General features: G+C 45.5%; 1 protein-coding gene across 2 annotated transcripts in view; it reads left to right on the top strand.

The window, feature by feature from the left end:
* Positions 1 to 21,600, top strand: part of CRIM1 (cysteine rich transmembrane BMP regulator 1) — an 88,877-nt gene extending 67,277 nt beyond the window's left edge. For both annotated transcript variants that reach the window (XM_078596102.1, XM_078596100.1), the window contains exons 13-17: positions 8,973 to 9,200; positions 12,158 to 12,349; positions 13,751 to 13,867; positions 15,182 to 15,375; positions 16,422 to 21,600. In XM_078596102.1, the coding sequence (XP_078452228.1) occupies positions 8,973 to 9,200; positions 12,158 to 12,349; positions 13,751 to 13,867; positions 15,182 to 15,375; positions 16,422 to 16,634 (944 nt within the window). In that variant the 3' untranslated portion in view covers positions 16,635 to 21,600. The remainder of the gene's footprint in view (positions 1 to 8,972; positions 9,201 to 12,157; positions 12,350 to 13,750; positions 13,868 to 15,181; positions 15,376 to 16,421) is intronic.
* Positions 21,601 to 22,437: the final 837 nt, after the last annotated feature.

The following is a 22,437-nucleotide window of genomic DNA, read 5'->3' as shown; positions in this document are numbered from 1 at the left end:
CAGACAAACTCCACTCTACATCCTGGCACCAGACAAACTCCACACTACATCCTGGCACCAGACAAACTCCACTCTACATCCTGGCACCAGACAAGCTCCACACTACATCCTGGCACCAGACAAACTCCACTCTACATCCTGGCACCAGACAAACTCCACACTACATCCTGGCACCAGACAAATTCCACTCTACATCCCGGCACCAGACAAACTCCACTCAACATCCTGGCACCAGACAAACTCCACACTACATCCTGGCACCAGACAAACTCCACTCTACATCCTGGCACCAGACAAACTCCACTCTACATCCTGGCACCAGACAAACTCCACACTACATCCTGGCACCAGACAAACTCCACTCTACATCCTGGCACCAGACAAACTCCACTCAACATCCTGGCACCAGACAAACTCCACTCAACATCCTGGCACCAGACAAACTCCACTCTACATCCTGGCACCAGACAAGCTCCACACTACATCCTGGCACCAGACAAACTCCACTCTACATCCTGGCACCAGACAAACTCCACACTACATCCTGGCACCAGACAAACTCCACTCTACATCCTGGCACCAGACAAACTCCACTCAACATCCTGGCACCATACAAGCTCCACACTACATCCTGGCACCAGACAAACTCCACTCTACATCCTGGCACCAGACAAACTCCACACTACATCCTGGCACCAGACAAACTCCACTCAACATCCTGGCACCAGACAAACTCCACTCTACATCCTGGCACCAGACAAACTCCACACTACATCCTGGCACCAGACAAACTCCACTCTACATCCTGGCACCAGACAAGCTCCACACTACATCCTGGCACCAGACAAACTCCACTCTACATCCTGGCTCCAGACAAACTCCACTATACATCCTGGCACCAGACAAACTCCACTCTACATCCTGGCACCAGACACACTCCACTCTACATCCTGGCACTAGACAAACTCCACTCTACATCCTGGCACCAGACAAACTCCACTCTACATCTTCTTAGGTTTTTTCGGTAAAGTCACGTAGAAAGTAAAATAAAATAAAAAACAAAAATCACGACGTTTCGGAGGCAACACAAGTCTCCGTCATCAGGTGGGACCGTCACAGCCAGATTAGCTGTATCAAGTGAGGCAATGATTCAAGATGTAATCCCTTAAAAGCGAGTTGAGGGGGGAGGGAGAGGGAGGGGGGAGCTCATCAGACTATGGTAGCCAATGAAAGGAACGTATCGGGAGGGAGGGCGAGGCCAAAAGAGTGGGCGATGGACGTGGAAGCGCTTGTGCCCAAGTGGCCAATTACTGCACACGCCAACACAATGGAGCGATTGTGCGCAAGCGGCCAGCCACTGCACCCGCCAACACAATGGGCAGAGAGGAGGAGGGGGAGGTCTAATACACATGATAGACAAAAGAACGAAAATGATGATGGGTACAAACTTAGGGGGAGCTCATCAGACTATGGTAGCCAATGAATGGAACGTATCGGGAGGGAGGGGGGGGGCGGGGGGGGGGGGCGAGGCCAAAGGGTGGGCGACGGACGTGGAAGCGCTTGTGCGCAAGCGGCCAATTACTGCACACGCCAACACAATGGAGAGAGAGGGGGAGTGGGGGGTCTGATACACATGATAGACAAAAGAACGAAAATGCCCATGTTTATACCTATGCTGGCTGAACAATGAAGAGAGTACTGTTAAAATAACTGGGGATGTTAACACTCGGTAAAGTACAGTAAAATAGTGCCTGTCAGATAAGATGTTATCAACCACGCAAAAAAGACTTAATCACAAATTTTTTGGACCATCTTATCTGACAGGCACTATTTTACTGTACTTTACCGAGTGTTAACATCCCCAGTTATTTTAACAGTACTCTCTTCATTGTTCAGCCAGCATAGGTATAAACATGGGCATTTTCGTTCTTTTGTCTATCATGTGTATCAGACCCCCCACTCCCCCTCTCTCTCCATTGTGTTGGCGTGTGCAGTAATTGGCCGCTTGCGCACAAGCGCTTCCACGTCCGTCGCCCACCCTTTGGCCTCGCCCCCCCCCCCCGCCCCCCCCCTCCCTCCCGATACGTTCCATTCATTGGCTACCATAGTCTGATGAGCTCCCCCTAAGTTTGTACCCATCATCATTTTCGTTCTTTTGTCTATCATGTGTATTAGACCTCCCCCTCCTCCTCTCTGCCCATTGTGTTGGCGGGTGCAGTGGCTGGCCGCTTGCGCACAATCGCTCCATTGTGTTGGCGTGTGCAGTAATTGGCCACTTGGGCACAAGCGCTTCCACGTCCATCGCCCACTCTTTTGGCCTCGCCCTCCCTCCCGATACGTTCCTTTCATTGGCTACCATAGTCTGATGAGCTCCCCCCTCCCTCTCCCTCCCCCCTCAACTCGCTTTTAAGGGATTACATCTTGAATCATTGCCTCACTTGATACAGCTAATCTGGCTGTGACGGTCCCACCTGATGACGGAGACTTGTGTTGCCTCCGAAACGTCGTGATTTTTGTTTTTATTTTATTTTACTTTCTACGTGACTTTACCGAAAAAACCTAAGAAGATGATTCCTTGCAGTCACGAAAGCTTCAAATCTAGAATTAATCCACTCTACATCCTGGCACCAGACAAACTCCACTCTACATCCTGGCACTAGACAAACTCCACTCTACATCCTGGCACCAGACAAACTCCACTCTACATCCTGGCACCAGACAAACTCCACTCTTCATCCTGGCACCAGACAAACTCCACTCTACATCCTGGCACCAGACAAACTCCACTCTACATCCTGGCACCAGACAAGCTCCACACTACATCCTGGCACCAGACAAACTCCATTCTACATCCTGGCACCAGACAAACTCCATTCTACATCCTGGCACCAGACAAACTCCACTCTACATCCTGGCGCCAGACAAACTTCACACTACATCCTGGCACCAGACAAACTCCACTCTATATCCTGGCACCAGACAAACTCCACTCTACATCCTGGCACCAGACAAACTCCACACTACATCCTGGCACTAGACAAACTCCACTCTACATCCTGGCACCAGACAAACTCCACTCTACATCCTGGCGCCAGACAAACTCCACACTACATCCTGGCACCAGACAAACTCCACTCTACATCCTGGCACCAGACACACTCCACTCTACATCCTGGCACTAGACAAACTCCACCCTACATCCTGGCACCAGACAAACTCCACTCTACATCCTGGCACCAGACACACTCCACTCTACATCCTGGCACTAGACAAACTCCACTCTACATCCTGGCACCAGACAAACTCCACTTTACATCCTGGCACCAGACAAACTCCACTCTACATCCTGGCACCAGACAAACTCCACACTACATCCTGGCACCAGACAAACTCCACTCTACATCCTGGCACCAGACAAACTCCACTCTACATCCTGGCACCAGACAAACTCCACTCTACATCCTGGCACCAGACAAACTCCACTCTACATCCTGGCACCAGACAAGCTCCACACTACATCCTGGCACCAGACAAACTCCACTCTACATCCTGGCACCAGATAAACTCCACTCAACATCCTGGCACCAGACAAACTACACTCTACATCCTGGCACCAGACAAACTACACACTACATCCTGGCACCAGACAAACTCCACTCTACATCCTGGCACCAGACAAACTCCACACTACATCCTGGCACCAGACAAACTCCACTCTACATCCTGGCACCAGACAAACTCCACTCTACATCCTGGCACCAGACACACTCCACTCTACATCCTGGCACTAGACAAACTTCACTCTACATCCTGGCACCAGACAAACTCCACTCAACATCCTGGCACCAGACAAACTCCACTCAACATCCTGGCACCAGACACACTCCACTCTACATCCTGGCACCAGACAAACTCCACTCAACATCCTGGCACCAGACACACTCCACTCTACATCCTGGCACCAGACAAACTACACTCTACATCCTGGCACCAGACAAACTCCACACTACATCCTGGCACCAGACAAACTCCACTCTACATACTGGCACCAGACAAACTCCACACTACATCCTGGCACCAGACAAACTCCACTCTACATCCTGGCACCAGACAAACTCCACTCTACATCCTGGCACCAGACACACTCCACTCTACATCCTGGCACTAGACAAACTCCACTCTACATCCTGGCACCAGACAAACTCCACTTTACATCCTGGCACCAGACAAACTCCACTCTACATCCTGGCACCAGACAAACTCCACACTACATCCTGGCACCAGACAAACTCCACTCAACATCCTGGCACCAGACAAACTCCACTCTACATCCTGGCACCAGACAAACTCCACACTACTTCCTGGCACCAGACAAACTCCACTCTACATCCTGGCACCAGACACACTCCACTCTACATCCTGGTACTAGACAAACTTCACCCTACATCCTGGCACCAGACAAACTCCACTCATAATCCTGGCACCAGACAAGCTCCACACTACATCCTGGCACCAGACAAACTCCATTCTACATCCTGGCACCAGACAAACTCCATTCTACATCCTGGCACCAGACAAACTCCACTCTACATCCTGGCGCCAGACAAACTCCACACTACATCCTGGCACCAGACAAACTCCACTCTATATCCTGGCACCAGACAAACTCCACTCTACATCCTGGCACCAGACAAACTCCACACTACATCCTGGCACTAGACAAACTCCACTCTACATCCTGGCACCAGACAAACTCCACTCTACATCCTGGCGCCAGACAAACTCCACACTACATCCTGGCACCAGACAAACTCCACTCTACATCCTGGCACCAGACACACTCCACTCTACATCCTGGCACTAGACAAACTCCACCCTACATCCTGGCACCAGACAAACTCCACTCTACATCCTGGCACCAGACACACTCCACTCTTCTACATCCTGGCACTAGACAAACTCCACTCTACATCCTGGCACCAGACAAACTCCACTTTACATCCTGGCACCAGACAAACTCCACTCTACATCCTGGCACCAGACAAACTCCACACTACATCCTGGCACCAGACAAACTCCACTCTACATCCTGGCACCAGACAAACTCCACTCTACATCCTGGCACCAGACAAACTCCACTCTACATCCTGGCACCAGACAAACTCCACTCTACATCCTGGCACCAGACAATCTCCACACTACATCCTGGCACCAGACAAACTCCACTCTACATCCTGGCACCAGACAAGCTCCACACTACATCCTGGCACCAGACAAACTCCACTCTACATCCTGGCACCAGATAAACTCCACTCAACATCCTGGCACCAGACAAACTACACTCTACATCCTGGCACCAGACAAACTACACACTACATCCTGCCACCAGACAAACTCCACTCTACATCCTGGCATCAGACAAACTCCACACTACATCCTGGCACCAGACAAACTCCACTCTACATCCTGGCACCAGACAAACTCCACTCTACATCCTGGCACCAGACACACTCCACTCTACATCCTGGCACTAGACAAACTCCACTCTACATCCTGGCACCAGACAAACTCCACTCAACATCCTGGCACCAGACAAACTCCACTCAACATCCTGGCACCAGACACACTCCACTCTACATCCTGGCACCAGACAAACTCCACTCAACATCCTGGCACCAGACACACTCCACTCTACATCCTGGCACCAGACAAACTACACTCTACATCCTGGCACCAGACAAACTCCACACTACATCCTGGCACCAGACAAACTCCACTCTACATCCTGGCACCAGACAAACTCCACACTACATCCTGGCACCAGACAAACTCCACTCTACATCCTGGCACCAGACAAACTCCACTCTACATCCTGGCACCAGACACACTCCACTCTACATCCTGGCACTAGACAAACTCCACTCTACATCCTGGCACCAGACAAACTCCACTCAACATCCTGGCACCAGACAAACTCCACTGTACATCCTGGCACCAGACAAACTCCACTCTACATCCTGGCACCAGACAAACTCCACTCTACATCCTGGCACCAGACAAACTCCACTCTACATCCTGGCACCAGACAAACTCCACACTACATCCTGGCACCAGACAAACTCCACTCAACATCCTTCCACCAGACAAACTCCACTCAACATCCTTCCACCAGATAAACTCCACTCAACATCCTTCCACCAGACAAACTCCACTCTACATCCTGGCACCAGACAAACTCCACTCAACATCCTTCCACCAGACAAACTCCACTCAACATCCTTCCACCAGACAAACTCCACTCAACATCCTGGCACCAGACAACCTCCACTCTACATCCTGGCACCAGACAACCTCCACTCTACATCCTGGCACCAGACAAACTCCACTCTACATCCTTCCACCAGACAACCTCCACTCAACATCCTTCCACCAGACAAACTCCACTCAACATCCTTCCACCAGACAACCTCCACTCTACATCCTGGCACCAGACAAACTCCACTCAACATCCATGCACCAGACAACCTCCACTCTATATCCTTCACTATACAATTACGATACTATATATTACTTTGTACATTGTATTAAGCATATAAATGTTATACTATTTGTTATTAAACACTGTAGCATATACAGCAGTGTGATATACATTAGGGTGGGTAGAATAATACATAGTGTTTATAGCAATACAGTATATAATTTAATGTTGGGTTTGTCTTTGGCAGTATATAGTACGGTGTAGACTCGTGTGATGTAAGAGAATAAAGTTTAGATGGAAGCATATTATATTTTTTACGACGTACAATTGTAATGTATTACTTACTGTTAGTAACTCAGCTTATTGTAGAGTATATTTAGTATACTGATGATTCTATGTAGTTTATACTTTAGTTGTTTACGTGGTGGTTTTAGTTACTGCAGCTACATACTATTAACACTCCTTCCCTTTATTAATGCTACCCCTATCCCCTCCTTTTGATGCTGCTAATCCTGCATAATGCACGGACATAAGTAGTACTAATCACATACCTGCATTTCCCATATCCCCTCCCTTTGACGCTTCTGATCCTGCATAATGCACGGGCATAAGTAGTACTAATCACATACCTGTATTCCACATATCCCCTTCTTTTGATGCTGCAAATCCTGCATAATGCACGGGCATAAGTAGTACTAATCACATACCTGCATTTCCCATATCCCCTCCCTTTGATGCTGCTAATCCTGCATAATACACGGGCATAAGTAGTACTAATCACATACCTGCATTTCCCATAAATATGCTAAATTCCTCTTGATATGCAAATTATTTTGTCAAGGCGCCCTTTCCCCCCCTTCCAACCCAGATTAAATATACGCTCCAAGCATGGTGCTGTTTCATTCAGACGCTGTCTCCCCGACAGACCTAGTCTTCACCTGAGGACGGCTGCTTGCGTTGTGGCCGAAACGTCGTGAGAATTATTTAATGATGTTTTATTTTTATTATTTTATTATTTCCATTCTACGTGACTTTACCGAAAGAACCAAGAAGATGAATCCCTGCAGTCACGAAAGCTTTAAATCGAAAAATGAATAAAGCGCTATAACTAGTAATTACCCTGTAATCGCGAAATTTGTATGGGATAAGGGTAAAAGGTAAGGTAAAGGTAAGCTCGTTCTTTTTTTACCTTTTACCTTTTACCTTACCTGCTAAAGGGTAAAAGGTAGGGTAGCGCGATTGTATTGTGGTAAGGTAAAAGGTAGGGTAAAGTTTCTCTTGTTTTTTTTACCGTTTAACTTTTACCTCACCTTGCCGAGGCCTACTTATGCAGAACGTTTCGATGGTTGTTAAACTGCTCATAAGATAGTGGGGGGTGGGGTCTTTCGACACACAGTTTCTCACTATAAATGACTAATAAAGTTAAATTCTTGTACACGTTATCAAATTTGGCGTGCACTTCATTCAACACGTGGAAACCGATGCCAGCAGTTTGAAGTACGCTCAAAGAAACTGAGAATATTTGTTTTCACGTCACCAGCATTCTCTGCAATATATTATGGAGGAATGGCAATTGAGCAGAGAATGTTGAAAACATTTGTAAAACTCGTACGAGTGTCACAATTTTTTTTACATCATCACAGCACTCATATGTGTACATATATAATAAAAATAAATAAACAATTCTAGACTAATGTGTTTTTGTAATCGCCAGTCATATAACATTGAACTCCTCTCACATGCGATGAATTGTCACACTTAAGGGTATCGACAATCCAATGCATACATGTTTTGTTGCATTATAGCGTTAATGTAGTGACCTCTAGTGGCTGCAGGAGTCACGTGAACCTGTTACGTACAACGTATACAAATATGAAAAAAAAATCTGTTGTTTACTGTAATCACAGTGTTACACCGCATTTTCGCCGATGCACAAGCGTGCATTTGCTGACGGCCGTGTGTGTGTGTCTTTGTGCTTGACCATTTTAACAGAGAGGGACAAAATGCAGCCTCCAAACTTCTGGAGCAATTTGGTTTAAATACAAATGTGATGAAATTAAATATTTAAGTCACGTGTAAATAGCCACTGCCCATCTCCGATGGCGTTTACACACCCATGAGCAGCTTATTTGCACTTACGTGCATATAGAATAAACTATTTTTTTCATATCAGGTAATGCCCACTGAGCTATAGAGAGGTCTTTTTACAAGCGACCTGGCCACAAATGATAGTTCAACGAAGTGGCTTATCACGTGGAACTGTATAGGAGCGAAATACTTTAACACGTGTTTCTAAATGTGGAGGGAAAACCCGGAGTACCCGGAGAAAAATCCACGCGACCATGGGGAGAGAGAAATGCAAACTCGAAATATACAGGCGCCAGGGTCGGGATCAAACCTACGATCTCCTGTGTACCGGGTGAGGTAGTTAACATCTCGCCAACCTTGACCGTGGTACATGGGTTCCAATGCGCGGCTTTGCTGCCTCTTGCAGAAGATGGAGAGAGCCATCCGGGTGGCGCCGCAGGCAACGACAGTGTGACGGCGTACTGCCGCTCCGAGGAGGGCGACATGTTCCTGCCGTGGGAGGCGTGGAAGCCGGACGTGTGCACCAGCTGCATGTGCCGCAACGGCCACATCGCCTGCTTTCACGAGAGCTGCCCCGCGCTGCCCTGCCCCCGGCCTGTGCTGCGCAAGGGGCAGTGCTGCCCCTACTGCCTGGGTGAGTTGCACGATGTCACAACCTTGCCGGCAACTCGGCTTAACAACGATCTTGACGACTCGCAACCTTGACACGTTTTTGTAGAACTTTGCACGATCCGGTTTTCTGCTGGGCATTCAGTAGTAGATGTGGGCCTGTGTCCAGCAACCGTGATGTAATATATATATAAAACTTCCCATCAAAGTCTTCTGTAGGGAATGTGTGGCTTCGTACATCACTCGAGGCGTAATTTTTATTATTTCGATCGTTGCTTTCTATGTCACCTAGATTTCATCTTGCTTATATCATAAGTTAATGTGAACGTACATTCAACCGTAGAAAAAATATTTGATACAAAATAATTTTAAATCATTTGTCAGCCCACGCTGTGTCAAATATGGGCGTTATTTGACTATATTTCAACATCAGTCCGGGTTGGTGAAGGAGAGGGCCCGGGATCCGTTCAGATATCACTAATGTTAGCCATGGTTGATAATTATTAACCATGGCTAACAACCTGAGTTTGATTAATTATAATTAATCACACTCAGGTTGCCTGGTTCATAGTGCAGTTGGCTCATCATTTTGCCACCCCAGCCATAATTAACTGATGTCCCATATAAATTAAACAGCACAAACATGTTTTGCCATTTTACTGTGTTTTTGTTCCTTTTGCTTTTGTATATTTTATACCCGGCTTTCCTGAGCATGAGAAACCATTAGCCTGAGTAGGCTCTTCTCACGTGTTACATGAATGGAGATTTGACTCATTTGAAACGAGATTGCCGCACAAGGTATTGGGCATTCATTTACTGTGGCCAAAAATGTCAACATATCCCAAGGTGATTTGAGCCACGGTTGTGGAGGGCAAAAGCATTTCGAATTATGTTCTGTTCTTGTGCACGGCAGCAATATGTTCAAGAGCTGAATGCCAATGTCGAGGTCTGCTAGGCACAAGAGGGCTTCGAGAGAGGGTCCGTGTCGTTTTGCTATTCCTTCTCCTCCGTTGGAAGGAGTGCAGACTACGGTGGTTTACTATATGGTCCATGGTTTGGGTTGCATGCGTGTATGTATGTTGAACTTCTTTTGCACCATACGCAATCAACCATGTTAATCAGAGGTGCGGGGGAAGGACAACAAATCGAACACAAAAAGCAGTTCTAAATAAATTAGTTTTCAATCTAGACGGGTTTTTTTTTCATCACTGCATTTCTAATTAAGTAAACGCGATCCCACTGCTGCCTGTTTGAGGCGCTGCTTTTCTGAACGGAGGAGAGTTCCATTTCCTTCAGCGGGCAAAATGCACTCGCCAGTGCTCGAAGCACTCATCGGAGCTAAGGGCACCAGTAAACATTGTAAAAATGCTTTGCCAGAGTGCGAGTGTAAAAAAATGTGCCTGCTTGCACTGCAGGGAACCTGTACCTGGCACTGCAGAGGCCATCGCATGCCTGCGTCTTGCCATTCTCAGTGTGCACTCCAAACGCGAGCACGTCCCTCTCCAGCGCTCACTCTGAAGGCACTCAACGGGATTCACAAGCCGCCCTCTCAAACACCTCTTTTTTCCTTCCCTCCTCCCCAGTAATGTGTGCAGGCATGCGATGTAGAGAGCACTCTGCGTATAATGCTGGCGTTCAAGCTGCAGAATTGTGGAAATGTCAACATCGTGAGACTTTTATGGGTAAATTAGCATCATAATAATGTTAATAGTAAGAAGAACAAGACATCACACTGATTGGAACCTGTTGAGGCACGCATTGATTGCTGTGGTTTAACAACGTGCCATTCTATTGGGAGAGCAGTCGTGCTTATTGTTGTAGATAATGTCTCTTTGTCAAGAAAATAAGGCATTTGAAAGATTTGTTGTAACCTCGTCACCTATGCCAACCACGCATACCCACGTGAACAGCCCAGCCTAGATGATGCGCCGCATGGTAGAGCGTGGGCTATGATGTTGCTGGGTTGTCCTGCACTGAATGCACACCACTGGACAGACACTTTTATTTAAAGCCAGCTCAGGACCCATTGAGATGAGAAGTATTATTTTACAACCAGCAAACTGTGATTAAACTGGGGTTTCAAGTGTTGCAAGTTGGTGGGTTGAACCTCATCACTAATTATTGCACACCACAACAAAAAAGTATTTTCATTTTGGGTTTTCACCTATTTTCAGAATTCATATTCTTGGGTCTTTCGGTAAAGTCACGTAGATAGGTTCAAAGAAAAAAAAGTTTTTTTTTTAGAATATGAATTCCTGCAGTCACGAAAGCTTTAAGTCAAGACTTTTTTTTGCAGAAGTTTCTAATTCTGAGGACTAAAACGCTTGTTTTGCCATGCTACAAAAAACGCTTGTGGGACATGGAAAGGGTGCACCATCTAGTGCTGGATAAGAGATCACTGTGGAGATCCATTCATCTCATAACAGGGCACCTTCAGCGAAATTGAAATGTAACTGAGGGATAAAATACATATGAAGTTCCAACACTGCTGGAGTGCAATTCTGCTCGTGCGTGCGAGAGTGGGCGCAACGCCGTGAGCCTCCGTGGCTCTAGAAGCTTGGTTGATGCTCACAGCACCGACTGTGACGTTAACGTGCCACACGCTGACAGCAGGCGCTCGAGGTGAGGGTCCAGCGTCACTTGTGGGTTTTACGGCCGACCTTTAAGCTGATTGTACGAGCTTCGATTTTTTCAGAGAGCCCGCCCGGGGTCAAATCGGCACAAAAGAACCGTAAAAGAGGTGCACTTGTACGACTGCTGTAGAATTAAATAACGTAGCGGTTGTACGTATAGATGCATGTATGTGAATTTCTTTCGCACCGTACGTAGCCAACTCCGATAATCAGAGGTGCGGGATTATAATCGCACCGCGCTCGTAATAGAATCGCACCACGCTTGGATGCGGTGTATTAGCACGCAATGTGGTTATCGTCCGATGTTGACAATGTCATCGTCGTCGTGTTGCTGGTCCGGCGTGTGTAGACGAGCCACCTTTCAGCACGGGCTGCTCATTCGACGGGCGCTTGTACGGCGACGGCGAGCGCTGGGCACTGGACAGTTGCACCCACTGCTTCTGCGTGGGAAGCCAGACGCTGTGCGCCATGGACGACTGTCCCACCCTCACGTGTGCCCAGCCCCTCTTCCTGGAGGGCCTGTGCTGCCCCCTCTGCCCAGGTATTGCACCATTGCAAATGGGGAGCTTTGTTTAAGACGTCAGGACGGCGGGTTGACGATACCGGAAATGCGTTTATCCACCGTCGTGGAGGATTGTGGGTCGCAAATAATGAAGTAAAATAAATAGACAGACAGCAGTCCCTCTGTCCCGTGCAAAATGAAAGTAGCATTTTAGTTCATCAGTTAATTTGCCTTCTGGACAAATATTTTTCAGCAGCATTTGTTTAAATAGGTGAACTCTGGACAAGTTTAACTTTTTGAGTCTCATCAGCACTCGGCTCTGTTAATCGAACACGAATATTTAAGGCTCGGTCATTTTATCTTGTGCATTACGAACGATGTGGGAGATTCAATTCGATGTCTTTCTCATTCCCCATTCTAACAACCATTCCTTTCACTCTTCTTCAAACCTTCCGTCACCTCTTAAATCGATATCCCCTCTCCCTATCCATCACTCTCTTTAGCCTCCAGCCCTCCCAACACTTCCCTATTCCATCTACCGACTTCTCCCAGAGCCTCTGCCCTATGATTAAGGTACAGTAAAACCTTGGATTGTGAGCATAATTCGTTCCGGAAACGTGTTTGTAATCCAAAGCACTCGTATATCAAAGCACTCATATATCAGTTGTGATCACGTGACGCTCGGCAGACAAAGCGTATACACGTACTACTCGTATTGCAAGACCTCGCTCGTTTATCAAATTAATATTTATTTAAACATTTTTCTCGTCTTGCAAAACACTCGCAGACCAAGTTACTCGCAATCCAAGGTTTTATTGTACTTTGTTGCCACAAGAGAGGGGTGAACCGATGTGTGGTGTACGTGTAAAGATGAATTGCTCACATTTGTCATGGCCTGAAATGTCCACTTTATTTAGCAAAGTTCGCCTCGGAGATATTTGCAGTGTTTATGTATTTAGAACTTATTTTGCACCATACGTAGCCTACTGTGCTAAGCAGAGGTGCGGTGGAAGGATAACAAACTAAACCCAAAAAGCAGTCTGCTTAATATGTAGGTGTTTTTAATGCTTTACAACTAAAGTTGAATGCGTTTATCCATTCACTCTGTCCCTCTGTTGGTGTCTGTACAGGGAGTGCGTGATAACTTTTGTAAAAAAATATGATCAAACGTGAATAAAACTTTTGTATAAAGTTGTTTTGCTATTAAAAACCTAGCCTATAGATAACTGGCCAAATTGATTGCCCAAAACTGGCAGACACAAACCAGTGCCGAAATAACTTTGCAAATATGCCAACATGTTTTTTTTCCGTGTCAGCTACCCTTTATCTTCTGTGCGCTGCTAATAAATACTTCAGAGACCGAACGAGCGTTGGACAGCGATACAGAATCCATGAGTGCGCGTGTGGGTTTTTTTCTCTTCTTTTCGTTTGGCCGTCCAGATGAGCCGACGGTAGCGGCAGTGACGGTGCCCGTGAACAAGGCAGATCGGTGGAATGAGATCGATCCAGACAACGCCGCGACATTGCCCACCACCCCTGTCCTTGAGGAAACCCACGGTATTGCCCCCACCCCCGCCAAATGTCAATACATTTCCCGTAGAGGCAACTTTTAATAAGATTTTTGTACTCGGTAAGTGCTCTTTGCAGACAAAAAAAAAGTGTTTTTTTTGTATTGATATAATTTTAGGGACCATTAGAGTTGAGATATTTTCTTGGCAAGATTCTATCGACATTTCAAATAACCTGCTTTTTATTCATTAATTCCCCTGCTATTTAAAGAGCCAACTGCTAAGTTTCTTTGGTCACGTGTCCTTGTTTTTATAAGGGAAACAAATGAGCTGGCCCTCATCATTTCTCAGAGATGACTGAGCATTATCTCCCATACCTACGGGTGTACAAACCAAAATGTATGATTTTTACATCCCAGGAAACTTCTTGCATTAAACAAGATAGCTGTGTGTTTTCAATGATTGCGTTATATGCACAGTTTACATATTTCTGTCTGCATGAGGGCTGTATAAACATATATATGTATATATATCAAACATTTTTGCATAACAGGACTGAGATCTTGACGTTTTTTTACGAAGCATGAGGAAACACTGATTGTGAGCAATTGACATTTATATTTAAACCTTTATGGATTGGGCTATACAATGAGCTGCGTGCAATTAACAATTTCGTTCAAAATCTCCAATTAACATGTGCATTTAGACAAGGTGGAGTTGTGGCATGAGAAATTATTTGTTTTTAAGAGAATGAATAAGCCGTATGCGCAATTTCATCCCGGTTATGTAAGTGAACGTTCAGGGTTTGTTTTGTAGAGCGTGTTGTATGGTCGTGCGTTTATGTAACAAAATTCATTGTGTTCACTGTTTTTGCTGCCCCAAGACCCTGTTGTTAACTCCGTTAAGCAATCTAAAGTGTACACATTCCTAGATATGCTCAACGAAATAAAGAAAAATTACTGCACCCAAGCAATGTTCCTGATATTCAGATTAATCTGAAAAATCTGAAAAATAGGGCCCAAGATATACGATATTACTGATTATACAATTGTTTTGTTTCATATTGATATGAAAACATGCTGCCACAGGAAATGATGTCACTTTACACAACATCACATTCACCCATTTCCTGCCAGAAGTGGTGTCACATGGCATTGGGTTACATAACTTATGTTGGCACAAAAAAAATCACGTGATTATTGTTACATCATCTAAATTGTCTGAAAATCTGGAAAAAGATTAAACTTTGTCCTTAAAACTCCATAATACTAAATATTAAAATTTGAAACGTATCCTTTTGGCACTGGCAGATTTTTTAGTTTTTCTTTGTTATACTCAACCGCAAATGACCGATCTCCCTCAGATCTGGAAAACCACATCCCAGGGGCCCATCTGCGGCTGGCCCCAGCCGACCCGTCTCACGCCTCGCGCTCCCAAGACCTCGCCTGGTTGGCCCTGGTGCCCCTTGTGGCTGTGGTGGCCATTGGTGCGGCGCTGCTCTACCAGCACCGCCACAAGCGCTGGATCCCCAGCCCGGCCTACAAGCCACCCGGCAAGGCAAGTGTACGCTGCGCAAATTGGCACCTGAACTGCCGCGATGTTAGTGAAGGCCCACTCGTGGGGAACCTGTGGACCAACAGCATACAACTTATAATAATAGGGTTTTTCCCCTTTTTTCTGGCAACAAAACTGAAACCTTTTTACAAGGATTCATGTCTGCATTAACCATCATACTTGCAGTCAAAATGCTAATAAAAACACACTATGATAATATATGCATTGTTCTTGAAACTGATTGGTCCACACCATAGTGTGTTTTTGTTTGCATTTTGACTGCAAGTATTGTGGTTAATGCAGACATGAATCCTTGTAAAAAGGTTTCAGTTTTGTTGCCAGAAAAAAGGGGAAAAACCCAATTATTATATTTTGGTACCTGCAAAGGAGGTCTAATGAAGCATACAACTTAATTTAATACGGTTCACGTTCCGGGTCCTACGGTTTTTCCCTCCACGTTTAGAAACACTCATTTAGAGTATTGGCTGCTGTACATTTCTACATGATAAGCCACTTGGTTGAGCTATCATTTGTGGCCAGGTCATTTCTGAAAAACAGCTATATAGCCCAGTAGCCTTACCTGGTAAAATAAAAATAACAAAAATTGCTGCTTGGAAACAGCCATAAAATTAGTTATGTCTTTAAACAGAATAGAAGCTTCTGGGCTTTGATTACAGATGCATGTGGAAGATGCGAAGAACTGCGTAAAAGAAGATAGTAAGTGACTTAGAAGTTGGTAATAGAACATTTCAATGTAGATGCCATCAGGAAGAGGAATTTGCATTAGATGTGACACGTGTCCAGGATGGAGGAGGGCAGGTTACTGACACAGGCACTCGAGTGGCACCCAGATGGGGGTAATCAAGGTAGAGATAAAAAGCCAGACGGTCGATAACTGTTAGCCGGTTCTGCAAAGTTTGAGCGTCGACTTTACGACAGATGCAGGATCTAGTGGAACGCAGGAAAAAAGGAAGGGCCGAGATGTGGTGGCAACGGCAGCACCGACCTTGCCGACTCCCTGACCTTTCCCTTCCTTTTGCCCTTCAAAGGAGTCGTGCTTCAGCCCCGAGCTGCAGACGCACTCGGTGGTGTACGTGGACTGCGAGCGGGGCACCAAGGTGCAGGTGGACAGCCCCCACAGGATGAAGCGCCTGGCGGATGAGGACACGCGATACAGCGGCTGTTTCTCCACGCCCAACGGCCACGCCGGTGGGGGCGGCGTCGCCACGCAGGCCGGGGCCCAGTGCACGGACGCCCTCTGAGTGGCGCGGATGAGCGATGTCTCACGAGCGAAAAAGCGACTGTGTGTGTGCCTTTTGCCTTTCTTCTGCTTGAAGCTTTGGGGCATTCGGCAAAACCCTCTCCTTTCACTTCGCTCTCGCCACGTTTTTGCTGGGGTGTCCAGTTCTGTTTTGCGAGTCGGGATCTTACCGAAGACTTCTGTGTCAGGGTTGTCCCGGTCGGAACTTACGTAAGGTGGTGGTCTCCCACCAAAGAATGCCAAACTATTGTATTGTATAGAGCTACACTGAAAAAAAAACATGTAAATCAAAGTTAAAGTGACTTCATGCTCAAATGAGCATTGGGGCAGCACTCAACTCTGTCGGCGGCCCTGAGCTCGTGGCAGCAATATCATATTGCTATCATGGGGAACGTTCTCTCCGTAAGACAACTTCTGTTAAGTTCCCACACGTTACGTAGCAAAGGGTAAGCTTTGTACTTTAGCGGTTTGACCATGGGTCTGGGTCATGGTGGCCTGTTTCTTTAAAACAATGGCATGGGATCCTTTACGCGGACACATGTTAGCAGACAGTGCTCTGTGTGCTTGTATTTCCACGGCAGGAACAGATCTCAGAGTCAAAGCCATTGAAAATGAGATGCAGAGGGAGGTGCAGTTGTCTCAATGCCTCCCATCCACTCCATATGACAAAACATAAAAAAATCATTCAAAATACATCTAAATGTTTATTTATTTTACGTGTCTAAACCCAAAATGTTCACTCCATTTAAAGGTGTGCACTTATTGTACGTTTGCCATTGCTACAAAATTACAATTGCTCTGCTATCACTTGGCCGGCATTGCTCACTTGCACGAGCACTGAGCAGTTGTGAGTGAGCAATTGAAATTTGTCGAAGGCGGTGGGAAAGCTATTGGAGGATATCGTTGTTTCCGTCGCGTTGATTTGACAGCGGGCTATGGAAACTGCAGTACCGTGCATGGAAACCACCACTCCCAGGACACGTGGTTTATCAACAGAAGCACGCGTTTGGAGATATTTGCTTAGCGCGTGGGCTCACTCGTGTTCACACCCCAGCCTTGGCGTGCCAGAGTGAGTGTCACACTTCGAGTGCCATTGAGTAGCGTCGAGAAGTTCAGGACTAACACGGGAGGGGAGGATGAATGGAGTGCCATGAGGTGTCAATGCAATGTGAGTCGTGACATATCGTTGTTGTTTCGTGGACTATAGACGCGTTGCTAATGATTGACTAGTGATAGCTCCACGAAGAGTAGTGTGTAAATATCGTGTGTGAAAGAGAGTAATTTACTGTCGATAACCAAGCGGAGCGCTCGATCGGCATGGGTGCGGAGGAATCTCGGAAACCTGCAGTTTGCCGGCTGCAGAACACGACGTTCACAAAGAACTAAAAACGTTCAATATTTTTCTTGTTTTTTTTTTTACAAATTCATACTTTGCACAAGTGGCCCACGTGGATATAATTTAAGGTTTATATTAATACACGTGTAACTGATTGATGATATAGGTGCACAACACTCAAGGGACAGAAAATCCATGATTTTATTTTTGGTGGGGGGGGTGGTGTTGGTTTTTCACTGGTCTGACTGGGGTGTGGCTGTCTCAAACATGAATATAATTGTGTCTCTGGGTCTCACATCGTCGCATGGAGGATCTATTACAACTGTCGCTCTGCAAATTTCCAAAAACATGACGCTGCCAAGTTTTGTCGCAAATAATGAAGTGTATTTATTTATGACGATTTCAAATTTGTATTCCTCCGGTATATATTGTATATTATATACAGTACCGTGGCTTTTGGAACCGTGGAATACACCCATAGCAGCATGCAGAAATTATTGACTTCAGAGATTGATTCCGGTTCAATATATTTCATCTTTAAAACATTGCGCATCGTGAACATATTTTCGTTGTTACATTTCTGTTCCCGTAAACCCATGTTAAGTGATGCTAAGATGCCTTCATAATTTTTTTTTATCGATGTTACTGCAGCATGCTATACCCAAAGCAGGTAACATTTGTTAACCTTCTTGTGAAACCGGCTTATTCCACAGACACCGCCCCTCATTAAAGAATGAAAATGGTCTTCTGATTCATTTTAGTTTCACTTTCACAGGACTGCCTTCAGCCCATTCACTTTAGCGCACTTTGTTAATCACAGTGTATGACACGAGCAGTTAAAACTGGATTGTTGCTTTAAGTTTAACGGATCGAGTGCGAGCCAGCGAGGGTCACGCGTCGACTGAAGGCGCCGCGATAGCGCACGCACCCTGAAAACCTAACCACTGGAACATAAATTGCAAAATATTATTATTTTTTAAACATAACTCTACGATGCGTTTCAGAGTTGATTCTGCGTGCTGTTCGCAACACGGCAACGGCCAGAAAACATATCGGAGAGGTGGACAGCACAACCGCAAAAAATCAACGCAATCGGTGCAAATAGCGGTTCAAGGTTGAGCACTGTCACAACCACAAATGGCAAGGAACCATGTACAGTGTGGCAAACGAGATCACTGGAATGAGCAGAAAGACATTTATAAAAATGACACTTGCAACATTGCAGACTCCAAGAGGATGTTCGTGATTGTCATGTCCTAGTCTACACACTTGATTTAAAATAATAAAAGTCATGTAAGCCAGCAAGGGAGATAAGCAAAGAAAACAACCGCATGTTTAAATTACCGCAGAGTATGAGCCAATATTATTATTTTTGTATATTTAGAATGTTTTAATTAAATAAACCCATTTTAAGTTATTTTGATTTAGTAAACGGTAAAAAAAAATGCAATTCAAACAACATCACAATTTGTATTTTTTTTCAAGTGAGGGTTTTTCCATCACTTGAGTGAAAAATGCCAATGTGATTTGTATATGTGTACTTTAACAATGTATCATATTCCATTTTTCACTTTGTTGGCAGCCATGGACTCAAGAGATGTAGGTGGTGAGTGAGAAAAGCTGACACAAAAAAAATGTTAATGCCACAGTTTCATGATTTGAGTTGAAATATTACAAATAAGCTGTCATAAATGTCGTATATTTTTAAGGACAGAAATACATTATTTATTATTTTAACAATGTAATTTCTCTAGGGTAATATTTATTGAAGCCAGGTGATGTGGCGATGATTTATAGTCATAAAATAAATCCGCAAAAGGTAAATAATATACAAAATTCAGAAGATAACTAACTCTGCCCAAAACTTATCACAGCATAGGATTCATCGAACACACACAACTAATGCACTGATGTATGTAATCTTTTTTTGTGGGGGGAGGGGGAGGGGGGTTGTTTTTTGATGTCAGCTTGTCACAGTCTGAAGAAAGTCCTGGAACACGTGACAAGAGAGGGCCAAACTGTGTAGAACCGACCAAAATGAGAAGTGTGAGCAGCCGAAGAGTGGTGCCACACTCCAACGAACGCAACAAAATCCACTTCAGCTTTCATAATCCCAGCGCCGCACTATTATTATTATTATTTACCGTTTATGTTTGTAAATATACGATCAGAAATGTGTGTGTGTGTACATCTGTAAAAAAAAAGTTTTCCCATGTTCGTTTAACTGTTGAATGTATTTATAATGTAGACAAAAAAAATCTTTTATTTGGAAAAGTTCAAAGAACATATCTTTATTTTTGTCTTTATATCTTTGCATCCTTTTTGTTTTCCTACTGGTTTGGACACTTTTACCCGTAAGAACCTTTGCATACTTCGTGAGCTGGCTTTTAAGAATTTTAACTGCACTTGGTTTATTATGGATGAGGTTTTATTCGGAACCTTATTATAAATGTTTGTTACGTAGGGGTTTTTATTTGTTTGATCGTTTTTTTTTAAACATGCTTTGTCCTTTTGACATTAGTTGCCTAATGATGATGAGCATAAGAGCTCAGTGTTGGGCACGAGTGAAGTGTCGATGACGACATTTGGCTTCTCCGTGAATTACAGTTTAACAAAGGCTTAACATGCAAAGTGCATACGCCACATTGTCTGTGTGTTTTTTATTATTATTTAACGGCCATTTGCTTCTGCTCTGCTTTAAAGTAGTGTAAAGAAAAGTACTTGTCAACGCAGTTACTTGTGCTAATAACGAAGATGCTTTGTAATTTATTTTTAATTAACGTTCCTATTTATTATAGACGAATGCTGATAGCTAAAGCAAAATGACCTGGAATTGCCCATGTGTGTGTGTGTGTGCATGCATGTGTGTGTGTGTGGCCCCAAGTCTATTAAGGCTATACGGGGGGATATTTGTGTTTGTGTGTCGGTGGTGGGGAGCGGTAGTGCAGTGGTTAGCGCGCTGCGCTACAAACCCGGTGACCCGAGTTCGGTTGCAGCTCACAGCCAACACCAGTGACGATTATCTGGACCGATCCTGGGCTTCCCCTTGGTCGATTCAACCTCAAATAAGTACCTGGCGTGGTGTGTAAATATCACCGCTAGGGAGACAAAGGCGGTCCGGGCGTGGTGCTGGCCACCCCACCCCCTCGTGTGCCGTTCCGGCCTCGTTAACAGCACTTGCCACAAACGTCTGTTAAGGCTATACGGGGGATTTGTGCCTTTTGCTCGTGGTAGGATCACCGTGCGCGTGACCAAAATCTGCTGTACAAACTTGTTTCAGCGTTTTTGGCCATCCCGGTGCCCCCAGGCCACGCGTTATGGGTGTCCCGCGGGATGACGCTGACTGCCTCCCCCCGTCCGTCTGTAAATGGCTAACGCTGATTTTTTTTCCTCTCTCTCACGCAATGCGCTCGCGCTGGGCGACTATTAGTGGGTAAAATTGCATGGCATCCGACACACGCACGTTTTGTACATACACGGGACGCGTGTCCACACTTGATTCACGCAACGCGTGGACATGCGTATGCACGGCCTTGTTCTCTTTATCTGACTTGTGGTCGCAAACTGTTTGCTTCCAGCTTTATCATTTACATTAAAAAATATAAAAAAAAATAAACTTCTCAAAAACTCACGTTGATTTGTCCTCGTGTCTGACTTGCTTACGAACCCACCGGTGCCATGAACGTGATAGTTAAGAGCTCCTTGTCAATTCCATAGCGGATAACCATCTCCTCTGCGCAATGTCAATTATGGGCGTTTGAGTGTTTGACCATACTTCACCGCCACGCTGCTCAGTGCGAGTTGGTGAAGTGGGGGGGGGGTGAAGGGAGGGGCATGACCAGTTCAGACATCATTCACCACTGATGTTAGCCGTGGTCAGAAAAACAAATCTCAAGGTCCACCACTCCCTCTCTCTCTACCTTGTTGAAAGCAGTCGATAAACCAAAATCAAGGTCAAAGCCGAGTCGTAAAGCCATCTGCATGGCATGAGTGCGCTTTTGTCCAATATTGTTTTCCACAGTGGTTGCATTACGGACAGATGCAATTCAATAGAACATTTTTCTTCCACAGTATATGTGCGATCATGCACATTCCCTCCACCTGTTTCACGTGTTGGCAGATGGTTATAAAAAAACAACATTGGCAAACTCATTTCAACCATGATTTCGACGGAATAAAAAAACAGACGAGAGACCCTGCCCCCTCGACCCGACACTGTCCCCATGAGCTGGTGGCCAGGCACTCTGGAACAGCTCTGTCTGAAAAGGATGGGGCAGGAAAAGCGGAGAACAATAGGCGACTTTGGTGATGGCGGTGAGAACAGTGACTCCGTCTTGCTTACAACACCATTCGGCACAACAAGTCGCGTAACACTTGCAGTAGCGGCTCAAGCCGCGTGCAGTGAACTCGCGAAGCTGTAAAAGAACCGTATTTTGACGGGGAACACGTAAAAGTGCTCCCCAGTGAA

The sequence above is a fragment of the Lampetra planeri genome, chromosome 7 (genome assembly GCF_965212315.1).
Source record: "Lampetra planeri chromosome 7, kcLamPlan1.2.h2, whole genome shotgun sequence".
NCBI lineage: Eukaryota > Metazoa > Chordata > Hyperoartia > Petromyzontiformes > Petromyzontidae > Lampetra > Lampetra planeri.
Note: the sequence above shows the minus strand (reverse complement) of the source record. Positions and strands in the feature narration are given on the sequence as shown.